At 34.9% G+C, this 20,784-nt stretch overlaps 1 protein-coding gene across 8 annotated transcripts; it reads left to right on the top strand.

The window, feature by feature from the left end:
- Positions 1-483: 483 nt before the first annotated feature.
- On the top strand, positions 484-19,307 carry LOC148837651 (ATP synthase subunit C lysine N-methyltransferase). Of its 8 annotated transcripts, none has more exons than XM_088912378.1 (8): positions 519-606; positions 1,431-1,553; positions 2,205-2,269; positions 4,264-4,472; positions 5,697-5,801; positions 11,030-11,170; positions 12,120-12,170; positions 15,629-19,307. In XM_088912378.1, the coding sequence occupies exons 4-8, from the start codon at positions 4,302-4,304 to the stop codon at positions 15,806-15,808; spliced, it is 648 nt and encodes a 215-aa protein (XP_088768504.1). In that variant the 5' UTR covers positions 519-606; positions 1,431-1,553; positions 2,205-2,269; positions 4,264-4,301; the 3' UTR covers positions 15,809-19,307. The 8 variants fall into 8 exon arrangements, with proteins under 8 accessions (XP_088768501.1, XP_088768504.1, XP_088768503.1 ...); XM_088912380.1 differs by lacking the exon at positions 519-606 and adding an exon at positions 1,144-1,171; XM_088912377.1 differs by lacking the exon at positions 2,205-2,269.
- Positions 19,308-20,784: the final 1,477 nt, after the last annotated feature.

Below are 20,784 nucleotides of genomic sequence, written 5' to 3' on the forward strand. Positions count from 1 at the left end.
AGCATTTTAAGAATGGATGTTTTGTTTTAGTGTTGAGTTGGTAGAGGTAATCCTTTTTGGTGCTTTATTTTTCTTTTGGGGTACAACTTATCTAGTTAAGGGAGGTGGTAAATTGTAAATTCGCTAATTAGAAAAACCACATAGGCATGTTTTTGTGCTCTGATAAAATAACACGACTGGCAAACTTTGTATTCACAGAATAGTGAGGTGATCTTTTTTGACAGATTTTTATTTAATTTTATGAGCAATGTATCGTAACGACCGCGGGGTTTGGTACAGAATGGAGCAGGCGTAGAACTCAAGAAAAGGGGTTGAACAACACATTTATGAACCAGAACCGGGGAAAGGTACACACCCAGAGGCAGGGGGTCACAGCGCTGCACCTACACTAACACAGACACGGAAGGGACCAGCCCACCTCACAGTCCCCGCCCCCCTATATACAGTCCGGTTACTCCCCCCAAGTCCCGCCCCTCAGGCGCTGTTCCCAGTCCGCCTTCCTTGCTTATGGCTCAAGTGGACGGAGCAGCCGTTAAAGCGCCCCACGTGGGCGCTACAGTATGTTCTAGCATAAATGCAAAACACGATCAAAATTGCTCGCGATTGGTAAGTAATGTAATACATGGTATACACATAGTTTATTCAGTATTTTCCATTATATCGTAATGTCACCTGTGACCTAGTGAATATTACGTGAAATAAATTATTTACAAATGCTGATCTAACAGATTGTTTTTCCACATCTTACTTAAACTAAAATGTTAATTTAAAATGTTAAATTTAAATTTAAAATGTTAAAACGTAAAGTTATATACAGTTATGATATTTAACTTGTTGCATAGTTTTACTGTTGGAGAAAGACGGAAGAGACATATCTTCCTTTCTACGTTGTAAAAGTTCAACACAAATTAGAAAATGGAGATATAGTAGGTAGCCTGCGATTCCAAATCTCCGATTTAGTCCGAGACCACCTACTCGCCTTCCTATTTGAGTATAGCGTACGAGGGGGGACGTTACGACAAGCAGTTTATCACAAACCGGATTGGCTCTGAGCAAGGTCATGTGAGGTTGAAGAATAATATTCTTTGTTGTCATTGGGCAATACGATGTCAGTCTTTTTCTTGTACTGCTTTTACATGGAAATAGGGCTTCAGTGAGCTATATGCCCGAGGTGAGTAAGTATGCAGTGAAAAAATAAAACCTTTCATTGCAATCGCGCTGTTAATATGTTATATAAATCATATCATTACAAATGTGGCCAGCATTTCGCGTCTACAATTCGTACAGAATCTCCAATCGGAAAATAAATAAAGCCAGAAAGTGAAAATGAAATAGCTGTTTCATTTGTTTGAGGCATTATTTCGTGCTTTCAGATATACATTTAGTTCTTTACGGGTTTATTTATTTTTACTTTGATGTTTTTGTTTCAGAGTTTTGATTTTTCAGGGTTTGGAAAGGAAGCAAGATTTCTAGAAAACTCTTCACCGAATGACAATGCCATTAACGCGGCACCTGCTGTATCTGTCGGGTACTGCAACTCGCATTTGATAAAGGTCTCAAAGGAACTTTACTGGTTTACATCAAGTTCAAATTGTTGAAGTTTTTTTTTGTAACTGACAAGAATAAGTGGAAGTAAATGAAGTCTGAGTGAGGATGACATCGAAGTGCAAACAAACGCACAGAAACCCCCCTTTCACATTAATAACACCCTTTTTAGGATGCATATAAGACTGAAATCTTTTTAAGAGCATATCAAAGTGTAAGTTTAAGTGTTTATTTTTGCATTTCTATCATTAGGTCTTCCTTTGACCCTACTGGTAGTGTGTTGTCATTGTTTTGAAAAGAAACACTTTTTTGTTACAGTGATGATAAGCCTGAGAGGAGGTAGAAATTGATGGCACTGCCCAAATGTCCAGTTAGGCTTCCGGAAAAACTGGCCCTGGTGCAAAACACATTATCTTCATCTTGTATAAATAAATCAGATATTTTACATTCTGTATAAAGAAATTTGTTACATTGTATAGTCCCTTAATCACTATGAAATATTATAATCATATTAAGACTATTGTTCTAGTTTTCCTTCCACAGTCTAAAAATATATTGGTTTTGTTAATTGTTTTTTGGTAAAACTCGCCCTAGTGTGACAGAGCGTGTGTCTGTGTTTGTGTCTGTCTATCCTGTGATGGACTGGCGTCCCCTCCAAGGTGTACACTGGCTTGTGCTCTGGCTCTCCCGTGACCCTGAATTGGAAGAAAAGGTTGGAAAGTGGGTAAATGGGACTATTCAATTATGTATTGAGAAGAGTGGTCTGTACTTCAAGGGGAACTGCAATCCCAAGAACGGTTATTAAATCTCTCTAACAAAATCAATCAATTGACATTATAGAAAAAATTACAAATTTCGAATTAAGCATAAAATTATGAACTTTGTGAAAGTAGTGTAAGTTGCCATGTTGTCACTAACTCGCATTCGAGTTCCCATGGATTAAGATGTGGTGTGGTCTTCTTGCTCACTAGTCTCCGTAATGACAAATATAATGTGATGTGCAAACAAATACGTACTGTACATCACTGCAGAAATATTCTACTGTAATCCACAGGCAGAGTTAACAAGTAATTTGTATTTGTCAGCAGAACCGTCTCAGTGTCAAGAGCGAGATTTCTGTTGTCTTAAAAGTGACATATTCACAAGCCTGTTTGTCTACAATGTGATAGGGCCACTTCACTTCACCAGAAGTTTTGTTGCCTTGTTCTGAATCTCAGAACATATCCCTGTCCGTACCTTGAAATTTAGTCTATTTTGTTCGTTGAAGGTTTTACAAGTTACCATGTACATTTCACTTTTATTGTGGTTTGAAATGCACTCATCAGTGCTGATCCTTTCTAACCCCAGAATATAAAAATAGCGTTGCAGTTCCCCTTTCAGTCCCATACCCAGTATCCACTACTCTCCTGTGAAATGCATTAATACATTACATGCCATATAATACATACACTACATACTGTACCTTCCAATGTAGATGGCACCTTAGTATCTGGGGATCATTAGAGATTAGAACACCATACCTGAGTGGATCGAGGAATCCAAATGTGTAGAGGAAACCTACTGTGTGTTGTCAGTGATGCTTTGTTCATCATTCTGCTTCAGCTGTGACTTCCCATGTTGACTATCAAAATACTTAGCTCCAGAATCTTCTCTTAGACTTCTTAAAGCCGAGCAATAGTTGTTGCATCACGACGGTTTTCTAATGGATAACATTTTACATTATGCAGTTTTGGGTTCCCTGTGGTCTTGCTTTAAATAGACACAAGGAGTTTTGCTGTGGTCATTTAGAAAGAAAACTGTTGCAATAGTTTGCACAGCAAATAAACTGCAATAAAAGACAAATTGTGCGGCAGCAAAACGAAATATTATCCCAGTAATGTAGTGTGCACCTAGTAAAAATGGAGCAAAAGAGAAAATGTTGATAACATAATCTACTGCTTAAAGACCTAAAAAACTATTTGGCTCTAGCAGAGCTAAGGGACTTTATTAGTACGGAAATTTCTCATTTCTCTGAAAGGGTTTCTTGCCATGTGACATGTTGTGACTTTCGTTTCTATAAATGGTAGCGACAGTTGTCAAATAAGTTTTATAACTGTTTAACGTTCATGCATCTTTTGAGCACTTGTTGGCTATCAGCAAGAAAAAACCCTGAACGAGCTGAGATATAATCAATGTGTGAATGTAAGACGTTAATGCTATAAAAGGTGGTTTTTGATCAAAGCACACTGCCCTTTCACAGCTACTGACCACAGTGGAGGTAGGGCTGTTTTACCCAAGAGTTTCTATACTACAGTTAGAGCAAACACTTTTGTAAAAAGTACTCCCTTATATACTATATATACACTCCCTTATATATAGTATTTTAAAAGTAATGGGATTTCACTAAAAACCTATGGGACACACTTATCATAAAATTAGGATATATTGTAGAATAGTTGTGGGTATATTTTCTTTTTGTTATAACTACTTCTGTAACCTTCTGTGCAAATGCATTAACTGGATTTTTTTCATCGTTTAGACCTCTACACAAAAACACTCCTGGAATCTGTTGTTCTTAAACAGTAAATTGTACTTTTCAGTATTTTTAACATAAACCTTTTTAAAGACATTAGAACTGTGAGAGCTACTGTACATGCACTGAAAGGGTATTAAGAAAAATAATTTTTTCACTTGGAAAATGTGTGTGAAAAGTTCAGGATTATTTTTTTTTGTTTGTAGAATCATACGGAGCTGCAGCAGGAGTGCAGCAGTGCAATATGGAGGACTCCATAGATGTCATTCTTCAGGATCAGAACACAAAGTTTTTGCACCGGCCTCAGGACAATCATCACTTGAGTATGGTATTAGGGGGGTTGCTTGTTGGCTTCTACAGACTATGGACAATGTTTGTACAGCCTGGCTTCCGAAAAGTACCAATTAAGTTACAGGTATTGTTCTTAGTAACAGTCCTTTAATCTGTAGTCCAACTCTGAACTGTAGTTCTTTCCTATAAAGAACCTATAAAGAAAAATATACAGTATCCCACGTTGCCTTTGCAAAACCTTTGTTTCCACAGCATACTGTATGTAACTTTACTTTAAGCCATTTCCCTCAGTAGCGTCTGTAGCTAAACACATTTTTCCATATACAGCAGATATGCAATTATTTGTTATTTATGTCTTCCAGCAACACTTTCTGGATGCAATGTTGGCATAAGTTTAAAAAATAATCCATTGCAGTTTAAAATTATTTGTGCAAATGACTGCTTTAGGAAAAGAACCAGACGCTGGGGGAAAATCATTTTAACAAATAATTTTCAAAGTTTCAAAGTTATCTGGTTAAAAGGCATTCACAAAGTCAACCCATTGACTTTGTAATGTTTCTTACAGTATATTCTTATGTAAAGTGATCTATGTACAGTAGTGTGAATAGTTAATATGTAAAATAAAGGATTGCCTTTTAAAATGCAATTTTCTTCAGCTTGTTAATTTCAAAAGGTAATCCCTTACATAAGTTAGTTTTAACTGTAATGTATTACTTTGAAAAATGATTTTCTGTTTTACCTTCTGTACTTTACAGTACAGTGCTGAGGGTAGAATGGTATGTTTCCTTGCTATATGTAGTAAGACATTTAAATGTCAGGTTTCCCTATGTTTTTTTTGTGCAGATTGAATGATACGCCTTTGAAAGCACTATTTCCAGTAAACCTCAACACCATTTTGCACTTTAACATTTCCAAATAAGTAACAGGTGCAGGATATTCAGTTGTAGACCTTAGCTGAGTGTCATCTTAGTCTTTCTGATTTGAGAAGTTTTTGTGAGCTCAGTTGTTTTAAGTTGAACCTTTTATATAACAATCTTGCCTTCAGGTAACACTGCTTTATTTTTTATTACACTATCCCATATGATCAAAAGTGTTTATCTCATTTTTCATAAAGAAATTCTTGCCCACTCTTTTTTTTTTACCAACCAATAGCAAAACGGCTGATACAAAATTTTGCTAGGCCAATAAAAAGTGTGAAAAATACAGTACAGCTCTGGACTTCAAGCTGGAATATTTTTTCCATAAAGTGCAAAAGTGGCATCTGTTTTTAAATAATGAACTAGGTCACAAGACAGTCTTTTTGTAAGCAACATGATATTGAATGTTGAACATTTTCAATGCTGTGCAGGTACCATATTTACCTTCCAGTACAATACAGACACAGAATGTAATGAAACTCCTGGAGGGACGAAAAGGTTGCCTGGCTGACCTTGGTTCTGGAGATGGGAGACTGGTGAGTTATTCAGAAAACTCTGCAGTTGCACTTCTCAGCTTGTATACCTGATGCCCAGGAAATAAACATTTACATATTCATCTACTGAGGGTCAAAGAACATAACCTTGACGTATAACTGTATACAGTAATAGAACTGATGGAACAAAACACTCTCATCACACAGCTTAAATTAAACTGTGTGTTTGCTTCAAATACAGTTACACAATGAGCAAAATAATGTGTGGATTGATGGTCACAAAGTTTATTAGTAATCTTGCGATATTTGTGTCCTTAAAGAAGAGTGATGTCTGACATAAAGTTCTTGAAATCCAGAAATCAAAAAGAAATCCCTTTATTTTGTCTGGGCACCCACATGAAGGAAAACACATTTCAGTTATATCCTGGAGTTGGAATATAATGTAATGTGGGGATAACTAGTCTCTTTACACCAGCCACCCATTTTCTTAATTTTTAAGGCAAAACAGAGACCATGTTTACTGAACCCCATTAGCCTTGGTTTACAATTCAAGTCTTGCAAATTTACTTGGTAGATGTAAATGGACAATGAGTGGACATCTTGTAGCCACTTTAGATTTTTCTATTTAAAGGAATCATGATTCAAGATTTTATGTAATTGTACTGAAATAAAATCTAAATTATATTAAGTGAAAATTGTAATACAAAACTGATTAGGTACTTCATATATTTGCTCCAGGGCAGAATATGAAAATTAATTCATTCTGTCACATAATTATGTCATTCTTGGTGTCTGAAGGTCATGGTATTATAATACAGTATATCACAGACATTTTTTCAGTTGCCACAAAGATCACGATAATAAAATGTAAAAAAAAAAACAGAGCCAGATTCAAATTGTCACACAAACGCAAGGTGTAATTTTCTGAGTTTGTGACAGGAAAGAAAGAACTGTACAGTGTCATTTAAGCAGAAACCCCAGATTTTATCCAAAACTGTCTGCAGCGTTATCACGAAGCAAGCCTTTTCACGTTTAAGTAATGCCAGTTAAATACAATGCTACTATTTGTAGTTATTTTATGTCTGCTGTCATTTACTAATCTTTCTCAAAATCATGGCAAGCTGCTTCTCATACAAACACTCAAAATCTCATTTATCTCAGTTCTTCTACTTAATTTTTACGTCTGTGTAAGCAAAGCATATTATTATCATCATCTTTTGTTAAAAATCTGGCATTTTTACATGTAAAACAAATTGTTTACATTGCACAGTTCTTTCTTCACTATGAAATATTATAATCATATGATGGTTATTGCTTTAGTTTTCGTCCCACAGTCCAAAAACCATACAGGTTTGGTTAGTTGGCTTTTGTGAGAACTGCCCCTGGTGTGAGTGTGTGTTTGTCTGTGTTTGTGTCTGTCCGGTGATGAACTGGCGTTCCCATCCAGGGTGAAATGGTGCCCATTGCTTGTCAGGCTCCAGCATCCCCATGACCAGGTATTGGAAGAAGGGGTTAAAAAATAGATTGAAGTCCATTATTTATTTTGTCTTGGCACAAATAATCCAAGCACAGACGACCATCAATAGATGAATGAAAACTTCATGATTGTTATAGCCAGAATCTACTCTCTTCTTTTAGATGATGTTTGGCAGTACAGTAGGTGTACTACCGTGTAAACTGTTTTTCATCAGATTTTAGAAGCTACAGTACGCAAGGCTGGGCCTGGACACTACAGCAGATCCTCAGTGCAGACTGAAGATGCATTCCAAAGAAAGGAGAACTGTGGGAATGAAAGTCACAAAATTAACCTGTATGGCAGGGAGACAAAAAGGAAGTCAGTATAAAAAATAACCCATTTCAAATTTTGCAGTTAAGCACCTGAGTGATCATGCAAAAATGTGGTAAGAGTTGTTATGGTCAGATGGGAGCAAATTGGGGCTTTTGGGTCTAAATGCCAATTGTTTTACTTGGCGCAGATCAAACATCTCCCAGTCAGCAGCATCCCTACAGTCACACATGGAAAGTTTGTCACTGGAAGTTTCTTTCCTGAGGAAAAATGGACAGAACAAAGTCCAAGCAAATAATAGCGGAAAAAACGGTTTCAGTCTGCTTTCCAACTGCATTCTATTTTTTAATAAAACTTAAGTTGCAAAGTTTGCATGCATCATTTTGTAATTTCATAAAATTGGACACATTTGGAAGATATCAAATACTTTTGCAAGGCACTGTATGAGCAATAAAATGAGTAATATTATTTTTTTCTGAAGCATTGAACAAGATATATAATACAATACCTAAATACAAGTTCTTTTCACTTGTAATACGCAGCCTTGGCTCACTTCTGACAAGTCGTATAAAGTCATTGCTTAGGGTTTCAGAATAGTTACAGACGTTTCACTTATTTCATTTCTGGATTTAAAAAAATCAGGTTTTCAGGATAAAGAATTTTTAATTTTTTTCCTTCCCATTATTGTTCAGCCTTTATTTGTCAACAGGTACTGTACACTGAATATGGCTGACATTTCCTTGGCTTGATGTATATGTTTTTCTAGAAATGTATTTACATTAAAAAAATATTCACAAATAAGAGGAAGACATTAAGCTCATCTAGCTCTTTTTGTTGCTAGTCCCTATAATAATTGGGATCTCATCTAGCAGTTTCTTCTTCCAAACCAGGGTTTGATAGCTTGGCTGGGCAGTGTGTTCTTCTGTTTGTTAACCTTGTCAATGCCTTGATTCACAATCTTCTCTGTTCAGGCCCCAGAATTGGTTTTGTCAGCCTGTTACTTGAAGTGTTACTTCAGGCTTGGCAGTATATCTGATCACTGGTCTCTGTAGTGCTTCCAGATCAACAGCAACACAATACATAATGTGCAGAGCAAAGCTGTACATTTTACTCTAAATGTCTTATTAGCCTTATGAGTGTAGAATACAATTTTAACATAACGTACCTTGATTTAATTCTACAACTTTAACTGTACAACATATTTTCTTGTAAAGAGCACATATTTTCTTTTTATATTAAAATATATTTTACATATTTTTGTATTACTATACAGTATATTTGCTCTTTATTGCCCTCCACATTGTCTAGAGGACTAAATGTGTCTGCATTAACATCTGTTTTCACAGATTGCTTCTTCCAGCCATCTTATATTTGTAGCATGTTTTGCTCCTACCTGCATGTACTAAAGTACTCTGCACTTCTACACTCTAAAAGTTCTTTGAACAAGCAACAACAAGAATTGACACAAAAGAGCATATGTTACGGCATATTTGTATTCCGATAAAGTTTCTTATTAACATTTTTTACATTGAAGGCAGTAGGAACTCAAGTTAATGCTTGCCTTTCGATTGAAAACTGACAATGGAGTACAGTCAAGGGGTAAATGCTCAAACTAAGGTGGTGAACTACTACAGAGATTTGTGTAGCACTGTACCTCCTAGCTGATGTAAATTATTTAGATTCTGGTACAGTACATAGTAAACTAATCAAGTTCTCATATGATACTAATATAAAGAGACTAACAAACACTGCAGGTGTGACAAGACGTGTAAAATTCAAGACTAGGCAAATGCCTGGCAGATGATGTTTGGTGAAGCAACATCCACCTTTTCTAATGCCATGCCTCCCCAGGAACTGGGGAATCTCAAAGTGTGAAGAGAACCTCTCTAAAGAGGTGGAGAATGAGGAGGTTGTGCGGTCCTATCCTGATACAGTATATTTTTGCTTTTGAGATGTGCAACATCTACTGCTGTTAGCCAAGAGCTCTTCCTAGTGAAGCTCACAACCTGAAGACCAGTCACTCTCAATCTGTACAGCTTCAGGAGGTTTGCCCGGCTTGCTTTCCTATTTACAAAAAATTTTTGAATTAAATTACAGCCTCTATACGCCAAGAATATCAGCAGACTGAGCTGTATGACCATAAGAGAAGGGAACTGATGGGCCTGGTGAATAACTCCATGTTTTCAAACAAAAATATAAGTACTTGACCTGAAATACATTACAATGCAGTTGTTATTTGTCCTTGTTACACTTTCGTTGCATGCTTTGCACTTGCTTCTTATGTGGTAGATTCAGTGATAATAACCAAGTGCATCTGTGTCTGAAATTGGTAAATAACTGTTGCATTTAGTTGGGCAATAACCTGTTCCTAGAGCAAATGAATTTTGCAATGAGTACCCTGTTCTGTGTTTAGAAAAAGAGTGTGTTTAGAAAAGAAAGTGTCCAAAGAACATATGTCAGAGAATTGGATAGTTTTTTAAATGAAAGATATGGGGTGCAGATTTCTATTTTTTAAACCATGTGTTTTTATCAGACACTTTCAAATACATATGAAAAACTCATGATTGCAGATGCACTGAACTATAAATTAACCCAGCTTTATGTATAAATACATTGTGTCAAAAGGTGGAAACTGACACAAACAGGAAGCAAAAGTGACTCGTAATATATTACAGACCACAAATGTGTTACAAATTTCCAGCATCATTGTCACTTTCCTATTATAAACAATTGATTTTTGTGTTTGTGAAAATAAACACTTGTACTTAAGGAAGTGATTTTAAGCACATGTACTCTCAGTTTTCAGTAGACTTGATACAGTCTTGGTCGATGGTCAGTTAAGATACATTTGAGTTTCATCAGTTATTGTTATTGGTTTTTGAGGCAGTATCTTATACAGTGAATGTTGGATCCAGTACTTATAATAATCCCTTGAGAACGTGAATTTTTAAAAACTGTTCTTAAATAACACAAAGTGTTTGCAGAGTGCTCCGTATCTGTAATGGTTTTTTTTTCTTACTGGCCAGATCATGATTGATTATTTTCCCTGCTAATTCTTTCATCATTTTTAAGCCAATTCCTGCCATCTTCCTTTAGTTTAGGCACAATTTTATAAAGCAAAGGATGGTTTGTTTCGATGAACTTAAGAGTTTCTTTGTAAAATGCTGTATAAAGTATGTCTGATAATGTTGAAGTTACGTGTTGTGAAGTGATGATAATGACTCAGATGAAGCTCTCACGCAAACTTCCTGTAGAAAAAAAAAGCTCTATTTATTAATATTTTTATGTAAATAAAAAAAAACTTACAGATCTCAGGACTAAAAATGCTTGGTCTTTTTAAAATATTGATAATAATATTGAATACTATTAAAACAGTTGTAGTAAGTCTCTTCTACCTATTTTGTTAAACACCAGAAGATCCTTTCCTTTTATTGTAGGCTAATTGTACTACATCTGTAATACTGTCTTGGTTGTCTTATATTAGGTCTTTGCTGCTTCTTCTCTGGGACTTCAGAGTACTGGATTTGAGATCAACTCAATTTTGTTAACCTATGCAAGAAGTAAAGCTTGGTGGAAAGGAACACCAACCTATAAAGCTACTTTTGTCAACAAGGATTTTTGGAAGGTACTTTTTCACATAAATAGATATTTGTTAAAAATTAACATCTTTCCAAATCTGTATCTGTAGCCGTAGAAAGGTACACATTTTAATGTCACATAGTTACCATTTTAATTTTCAAGACTATATAAATGTATCAGAATCGGATGCAGTAGAGTAATAATAACATGTAAACCTTATTTCGGTTCAGTGTTTTTTAACCTGATTCAGTTTCAGATGTTGGGCTTTATTTACCTGGAATGAGAAAATGAACAGTGCAATTAAAACTAAGCTCTTTATGGTATGACCTCAAAATAATTAATTGGTTTATACTTTCAAAAAGAGAGAAGTGGCTCTAAAACTGAAAAAGTTCAGGATATGCAATTTCATTGGGTCTGATTTTCTTTTATGATCCAAAATGCTGTAAGTGAAGCCAGGTTGGTATTTCACAAAGCTCAAATATGCTTCCTATATACTGTACAATAGAGGTATCTGTCGGCTTCCAATGATGTATCATTTTTTTGAATTTCATCTTTTAACTTCTATTTTTAACTTATTTCACACATAAAAGTGTTCAATTTCAGCATTCAACATTTTGATTTAAAATGTTCAATTTGAAAGATGTGTTTTTACTATTTGTATTTCAAAATTGGACATCATTGGAAGGGGAGAATTACAGTACTTTTCAAGAAAGTGAATTTTCTACCACTTTCTTTACTTTTGACCAGGTCTGCATCTTCACAATTCTTAGGCTTAGACAGAAAAAATGTACTGTATGTAGTAGGGGTTTTAAGACCTTTGTTAGGAAAACCTTTAGATTTTCTGTTAGATTTGCTTAATAATTTAATTTGACTTAGCTAACTGATTTTAATTAGTGTTTGTAAGTCACTGTATATAACTGTATATGTTTTTTTTCACTTCAAGTATGAACTGTTTTTCACTTCAAGTATGAAATGCTGTTTTTTTCTATTTACAGACCGATCTGTCAAAGTACAATAATGTGACCATATTTTTAGCTCCAGGTGTGGTAAGTATCTGCTGTCAAAGCAATACAACAAAAGCAAGTGAGAGATGGTATTTGATTGTTCTTTATTTTTAAACCTACCGCACTTATCCTATATAGGTCTAAAGATCATTTGCAAACTTCTTCAGCTTTTATAATAAGCTGTTATACACCAAAATAATTACCTTGCAATGTAGTCACAATATAGAGAAATGGAAGTAGCTTACAATTATATATTATACATCACATTTCATCCCAAAGCTTCACAGTTAAGAGAGGCACCACATCATACACCAGTGCCGTGCAGTGCCCACTTGGGTGTTGTGTGGCAGACATTATACACAAGTTGCCACCCTACACAGCAGTTCAGGTGGAAACGTGTGAAATTAGTTTTTGGAGTGGTGTTGACTTTGTCAGTGTGTTTGAGGATTTTTAATGCTTATAGATGAGGTTCCGTAGTCTTCTCTGTTCAAGTCCCTAAAACATCAGTTCCTGACAGTATACGGCGCATAGACATTCTTTGAGCCCACAAATGCATCAGTTCTCTCTTCTTTTGACTGATTTCAAAGCAGCAGTAACCTTTTTCATAAACTGGTAGTCAAAATTATTCTGTAAATGAGGTCTCACTAGTGCATAACTGTTCTTCCTTTAATTTTAATTCTACACTTTTAACTATATACGCTGACATTATAAACTCATCTCATTTGTGTGTTTTGTTGCATGCCAGCAGTGTCTAAAAAGCGAAAAATATCAACTTAAACACAAAATGGTTTTAATAAGTAGTTTCTTCCATTTCATATTTCCCATCTAACAGTATATAGTAGTTTGTTTTTATTGCTGGGGATTGCTTACAGTAGCACTTCTTTTTTGCAGTCTTTTTTTACCTCTTTTTAAACAAAGGTTTCCAAACATACTGTTAAAAGCAACATACTGTATCATGCAATGCATGTATATATTTTAAATATATAATTGATCATTTATGGGCAGCCGACTGATACTTGATTGATGCAGATACTGTATCATGGTTGGTTATAATCTGAGTAACTTTAATAGTTGCCTAAACATTAAAGCCTCATATTAGTGACAGATAATTGGGCACACATTATCAGGTTATTTAATCTTTTGAAAGTCAAGCCTGGTAAAAATTTAAGAAAGAAAATTGCAGAAAGGATCTAACATGCCCAGTTTATTAAGAGAACAGGTTGGAGGCTGCACTACGTGCAATTTCTAACCAGACTAAAAGTCACAGCCAAGTCCTGTACCTCAGTGTCAGATCATGATTTGGAAAGCCAAGCATCACGATACCTCACCATGATCAGTATATAAGTGTGGTGTTTTCTCAGCGCCAGTTCCACCACATCAGAAATGCCAGGGTGACAGTACATCAGCCATTCCACTGTGAGGAGATGGCTAAACAATTTGGTCTTCCCAGTTTCTTACTTCACATCAATTTCTTTCTCACAGATCTTTCTGATCTCCAATCATTTGGGGATCTTTAAGATGAAAAGACCCTTAGAACTTCAACTAATGAATTAAACATCGTCATTTTTAGATAAATTCTTCAGCCAAATGTTTATGTGCTTTGTGTGTGTGATTTTGTATGTAAAAGCCATTGTCTTCAAAATGAACTTTTAACTGTAATGTTGTACCACTACCTAAATATATGTACTGTAGGTCTTGTACAGGTTTTGCATGATTAGATGCATTTATGGGCAGTCTATTACACTGTCCTATGTTTATGCATCATTGCATTTTAACGCAAGATTATATTAGGGAAATGTGTACTTTGCTTTGTATGCCTACTTTATCCTGTTTCCAGATTTATAATACTGTGTATTTATCCAGTAGAGAGTGTGGTCTCTGTAGCACTGTGCTGAGTCTAAAGTTTTAAAGTCTAAAGTATATTTCCTGTTCAGATTTGTATAAATATTGACTTTTAGCCATTATATTTATATCCAACCACAGCCTGTGTGGCCTATGTAGCAATGTATGGTTTTCTAGAATTAGACTTATTTCTATATTTATATACCCTGATGATATTTGTATGATTTGTTAATGCAATTGCAAAAAGAGAGAATCATGTTGTTTAGGAGTATGGAAAGGTGCTCAAGAGGTTGTTTTTTTTTTTTAGTTTTGATTGAATTTGCACCATTTGAATGTCAGATGAAGCTTTACATTTTAATAACCTTCAGCAGGCATGAGTTATACTCTCTTGTAAAACTAATTGTATCAAATGTGTTAAAGTTATTCAGCAGTCTTAAACAGGCATGCTACTTCAGGTACTTATTTATCTTCACAAAGGGGAAATTCCAGCTCAGATACACATTGACATACAGTAAACACATATTGTACTTTGGATATCGGTCGAACTATGAACACCAAGTCCGCTCCAGGCTAGAACTACATTAAAATAGTATATAGAAATCTGGCAGGAGTAAAGAGATAGTTTGAAATTCCTGCTCCGCTTTTTAGATTTTTAAACAAAGATAAAAAGTATACTACTTGTGTTTAATCAAATATTCCATTGAAAGTAATACCCATTTATTACTGAAGAGAAATTAGAAGGAGCATGCAGTATGAAAGAAGGTAACAAGGTAAGGTATTTAGCGACAGTCAGTCTTTTTGTATTCAAAAGCTAAGGATTCATCCATGTTTGAAAAAAAAACATCTTGCCTACCCTTCCATGGACATTATACAGTAGTTTGTATATCCAAAAATAATCTAAGTGCTTGTCATTTACTTTATTTACCCAATACAAGAAGTGAGGACACATTTCCATTCATTGTGAAGCCGGAATAATCTCCTCATTTCAATGCATTCTGGTTATTAATTTATCGCTCCAGATTAATCAATATTAGAAAATCTGAGATCCTTTCTAAGAAAGACATGTTTATCAAATACATTATCAAGATTCTTATGCACAGCAAAGACATACTCATGGATTAAAATCATGCATAACTAATGAAGTATTAACACACCATCTCCCGTCCTTCATAAATGCATACACATGTGTTACAAATTGTCTACAAAAAATATTGTTTTTGTACTTAAAGAAGAGGGCTGGTAAAAAAAATAAAGTATCACATTGATTTTAGATTCTACCTGAATTCAGAAACAAAAATCTTAATCAGATGTTATGCATTAGAAATATAAAATATTAATTTAAAAAATTTTAAAATTTAAAACACAGCAAGATTACAGCCCAGAAAAAAACTAAAAGTATTTTACTTATACGTCTTTTAGTATGTGTGTTAGTGAAGTTTTAAACTCTTTTCATTTTAATTAGGAATTTGGTTCATTTTTACCAAATAATCTACAAACGGATGAATTCTGTGTATTTTCCAGTGATGAATGTTCCTCAAAAATCTAATACATATACAGTATATACAGTATTTTTTTTCAACAAAAGAGATGTTTATTCTTGTTTGCACATATCTGTTAATCAGCTGATTCACAGACCACTGTTCTGCTGTTTTCCTCAGATGGAGGTGCTGGAGAAGAAGCTCCTGGCAGAACTCCCTGATGGTGCCAGAGTCATTTCATGTCGTTTCCCTTTCCCACACTGGCCCTCCGCCTGCACTGAAGGAGCAGGCCTGGATCAAGTATGGGCCTATGACATAAATGCTGTACGCAGGATTGCTACCCAATCGCTTTCAATTTGAAGCTAATTGGGTATTGACAAACAGTTTTTTAAAAGAGGCATAATATTTTAATACTAAATATAATCGTCTACAAAAAACCTCTCTTTTGAAACAAACCTTTTAATGTAACGGAAACTGTGTGTGAAACTGCATTTGTTGTTCACTCTACACTAGATCTTGGTAAGCCGCTGTCTTGAGGTTCTTGTTATCATCGTCCCCTGAAGTTGATAAATTAGTCCAATTAAGTCAGTAGTGGCTGCTTTAGGTTCTTCAGAGGTGAGCTGGAATGAAGAACTACAGACATACTGACTGCTCTGGACCACGATTGTATACGCCTGGATAATTTCGTTTCATATCATGTTTATGGTTTCTACTTTTGCAGATGCCTCTACAAAGCCTGCATACTTACATAAGCCATAATCAAAACCTAACTTTGAGAATTCATCATGAAGAGTTAGGTTTTAGGGAAGGCATCATTCACCCATAGTCCATTAAACACTGTATGTCTCCTATTTTGGTTAGATGTGTATTCACTTCTTCATATGCAACAGGTTATATTGACTTTCTGTTAGAAATTAATGTCTGACTAATGCATTCATTTCACAGTAAAAAAGACATGCAAGTTTGCATTTCCATCGTTTGTGAACAATAATCTATAAATAGAGATGAATCAAAAATAAAAATTAAATTTGCAATTACTGTGTGAGGTCTGCATTAATACTAAGGAATACTTTTTTACGAGGCCTAAATTTGTCAGATGTATAAACACAGTTGATTCTAGATACAGTAGTTTCCTTTAAGCCATTATTTGACTTATACAGTATATATAGTATACATCAATTAAAAGAGCTCAACAATAAACATATGGGACAGGAGCAGGTGTCCATATCATATCCCTATCTCTTTTCAAAACTATTAAATTATATAAAATTAATCAGCAATAACCAAGGGGATTTTCTCCTCAGTTCAGTTTACACAAAAGCTTTGAAACCCTAACAAAAAGTTAGAGATTAGCAACGTTCAATAGTAATTTGGTGAAGCACTTCACTAAACAGATTTGTATAACTGAGCAAGATAGAGCAGCATTCAGTTACGAACTCCCTATGTAAAATGTTCTCTGAAATGCTTTGTGGCCAATAAACTGTATGTCACTTCCACTGAAAAACAAACCACATTTAAATTGCTCTTTGGGAAAAACAAATGCTTTGCATAAAAATAGCCGCAACTTCCATTGCAATATTATTTGTCGTTATTTTGTGACGAGTATCGGATCTTAACTAGTGCCACTTATCACAGAGCTTGAAAGTGTGATTTTCGTTAACGATTCCGCCTCTATTCCCCACTGGTTCTGCAGTGATTGTATAAGAATGGAAATCAAGCTCAAGGTCCCCTACTGGACTAGTTCAGGAAAGGCAAAGTGTCACCATACCAAGAGCAGAGGTTAAACAGGAATGTATTTCCTTGTTCACAGAATCCAGGGAATATTCTGGAATAGTGCGCATGTCCTGTACCTTACTGTTATTATTTCTCTTACATTGTCTGGTTTTTGTAATAAATCTGCTAAACCCTAGTTATATTAACGTGGTTATGTCAAACTTTAAATTATTATGATTAAATACTTTTTTACTGAATGAAAATAAGACTTTTATAAAGCAACGCAATAGTTTTCAAAAGGATATTTTAAATGTAGTTTGTTCCGAAGTGGAAACAACATATTTTTGTCATACAAAGTATCTCTCCATTTCAGCAGGTTGTCCGCAGATGTTTTACATTTAGGGACTTTCATATTTTTTATTATTCAAAACGGAACTACAAAATGCAATTTTCTAATTAAATATCAGGTATATTAAAACAAGCAAAAATGCTAGAAGCTATTTAAACACAACTAGAGCTATCCACATTTAGCACATTTCTAATAAACATCTAGTAGCATATTGACTTAACAGTATTAAAATGAAATTGTAGTAGAGATACTGCTGCCACAAATGCAAAAGGAGGTATTCAGATTCAGAATAACAGTACTCCGGCATTCTTGAGTCTTTTTATACGCACTGTCTTGTTTTGGCAGGGCAAAATATATGGATTGACTAAGTAGTTCTGTTCAGTTCCTGCCAAGTACATTATCTGGGAAAATGTAAACGTCATCTCCCTCTTCATTGTGAGGCTCTTTATTATCTGTAGGTCCCTCATAGTTATAATACAGGTTGGATGCATCATTCCCATAAATATGGTCTTCCACAGCTGTATTGCACTCAATGTAAACGTCTTCAGGCTCCTCATGCTGTGCATAGCCTCCTGTATTCTTCTGACTCTGATCCATCTGTTTCTGAATATTAATGTTCTCATAAAGACTCTGCTTGGGGCCACTTCCCGAGAGAGAATCGGAAGAATAAGTGAGAACACCAACAGGTCCTGACACAGAGTGAGATGACTGAGGTCTTACTTCGTAGGATTTTGGTTCTGGGGAGGCTTTCATTCGGTAACGTTTTTTTTCCATTACTTTTTCTAAGTCTCTTGAAATGTTAGCCCTCTGTCCACGATAGCATCTGCACCACTGGAAAATCAGGCCACAGCAAACAGAGACTTTTTCTGGACAACACTCTTGTCCACATTTCTCCAAAGAAGTGCAGTTTGACATTGCTGTTTCAATACGTATGAATTGTGACCACCTCAGACTTGGAAACTATAGAATATGAATTTACTTGAACTGCTACAGCACTTAATGAACTTTTAATTTACCGCATAAGGCTATATTCCGATTTTATTTTACAGCAGATGGGCCTTTAATTTAGTACGGCTCCTTGAATCTGAGTCTTTATTTTTTGTTTAATGTTGTTGCCAGATCGAGTCACTCTCTGCAGACATCAGTCTTCGAGGAATAAGTGCTCCCAGATATGCTGCTGACTTTGCCTTCTAGAGAGCAACTTGGGTTGTCATGAAGAAAGATCTGTGTGAAAATAAAGGGGAAAGGGAAGCTAAAAGAGGATATTGTTATCTAAGGTTCCGGTTGCAAGGCAAAAATGCATTTGAGCAGGTATATAACTGCACAAATAAGTGTAAATGGAAAATTTCAAAGCGTAATAATTTAACACAGCAAACTAACATTTTCCCTGCAATTACTTTAGAAAATTCTTAACTGGTTAATAATAAAAACTACTTTCAATTACAATAGTAGTGCCTAATACATATTATAGATCTATCCTTGTTGGTCTTTATGATATTGATGAAGGATCTTAATGAAGCTTTCTGAAGAGACTATAGATTTACACTTTAAAATGTATCACTGGTATAGTTTCACGAATGCACGGTGTAACTAATGAAGTTTATTTCAAGTGAGCAAACTAATATCATTTTAACAATCATCCACTTTCTATTGAATTTGTTCAATTCAGGGTCTTGGGGGGAGTAGGTGCCTAACTCGGTAGATGACAGGCAACATAATTTTACCAGTCCCCAAAATTTTGTTATGCAGTAAAAGTTAAAAGATTTGCCATTCAGTTCAAATAAATAATTAACTATTCATTTCACTATTTTTCATTAATGCTGAGCTTTGTCACCAGCTTTACATTCTTTGAAACCATATAACCATTTTCATTGAACATTTCTAGATGGAATGGAAGATGAACCATTCTTTTGTATCTTGTATCAGTAGGTTATCCATCAGATGAAAAATACTGAAAATGTTCAGTAGTCTCTGTCCATTTATCTCAGTGAAAATAATGTGTACTATTTAATGTGTATCATTATGTAATAATGTGTATTATTTTCAGTAAACTGTAATGTGTAGTATATTATATTATACTGTAAATATATAAAATACACGGTATAATGTATATCCTACAAGATATTATATACAGATTTGCTTCACAGCTGAAAAGCTGTTCATTCTTTTTCTCTTTCTCTTTTTTTCCTTCTTTCTTTTTGCTTTTCAGCATGAATTTATCTTAAAACATGGATTAATCAAATTTCAGTTCTCCATCTATTTCCTAATTTTAATCGATGGTACTGTTAATATATTGTTTGGAAGAAAGTGGAAAATAACACCATGAAAGGTTACTTTCAGAAAATTTCTGATTGGATTCAGCAGAACAAAAATCACCAGTGTCCTTCTGTCTATCATGCAGTATGCAGTAAATAATTTGTGCCACAAGTAAAACTGTGAACAGCTTAATAGTAACAGGAAATAATCTATGATGCATTTTAAAACGATGAAAAGAAAATCTTTAGATTCCATTAAAGAAAAACCAGACAATTGCAAAATAAACAACACACCAAGAACTTTTTACCTGCATAGAAATCTTCTGAACTGATGTCTTAAAGAAATGGTTGTGGTGTCAAGGTCAAGTTGCAATATAATATGTTCTTGATAGGAACAAGTGATCCCTTTCTGCTCGTATGCATTTCCTCTTACTGCTTTGTGGTTTGTGCCACCAACTCGTCAGACTTTGTTTTATGTTTAGACATAGGGTTTTTTCCAGTGTCAGAAAATATATTTGTGTATATACAGTACAGTGTAAGAAAAAAGATGCAGAAAGACTTATCTAATTCTAAATATACTGGGTTGCGAGTTTAGATGTTTGTCTTTGGTAAACAATTAAAACTCAGTAAGCTTAATTGTTGAAGACTAAAATTTACAGCAGGTTTTAAAATATATGAAAACACATAACTGCACACCCAATGATGGTTCTTTGGATTAACCGTTGAAAGTTACGTTATACTCAGCAAACAAGGTTTTGTGTACCAAGTTTTCTATGGCGGAATAGTAGTTCTGGTGTATGAAGGCTACAGCTGTAGGATACCACCAATCATCTTGGTCACCATGTTAGTGGATCAATATCGTGCTTTGTCTGGATGTAAAGATAGAAGGCAATAATTTTTCCATAGTAAAAGGTGTCAGGCACAGGCATCTCATACCTAAACATCTCCCTAGACAAAACCTGCTCCATCTGCCAAAAGTGTGCAGATCCCATATTGGAGCAGTCATCCTTGACCACGAG

This window comes from Atractosteus spatula, chromosome 3 (genome assembly GCF_055471065.1).
Source record: "Atractosteus spatula isolate fAtrSpa1 chromosome 3, fAtrSpa1.hap1, whole genome shotgun sequence".
NCBI classification, from domain to species: Eukaryota; Metazoa; Chordata; class Actinopteri; order Semionotiformes; family Lepisosteidae; genus Atractosteus; species Atractosteus spatula.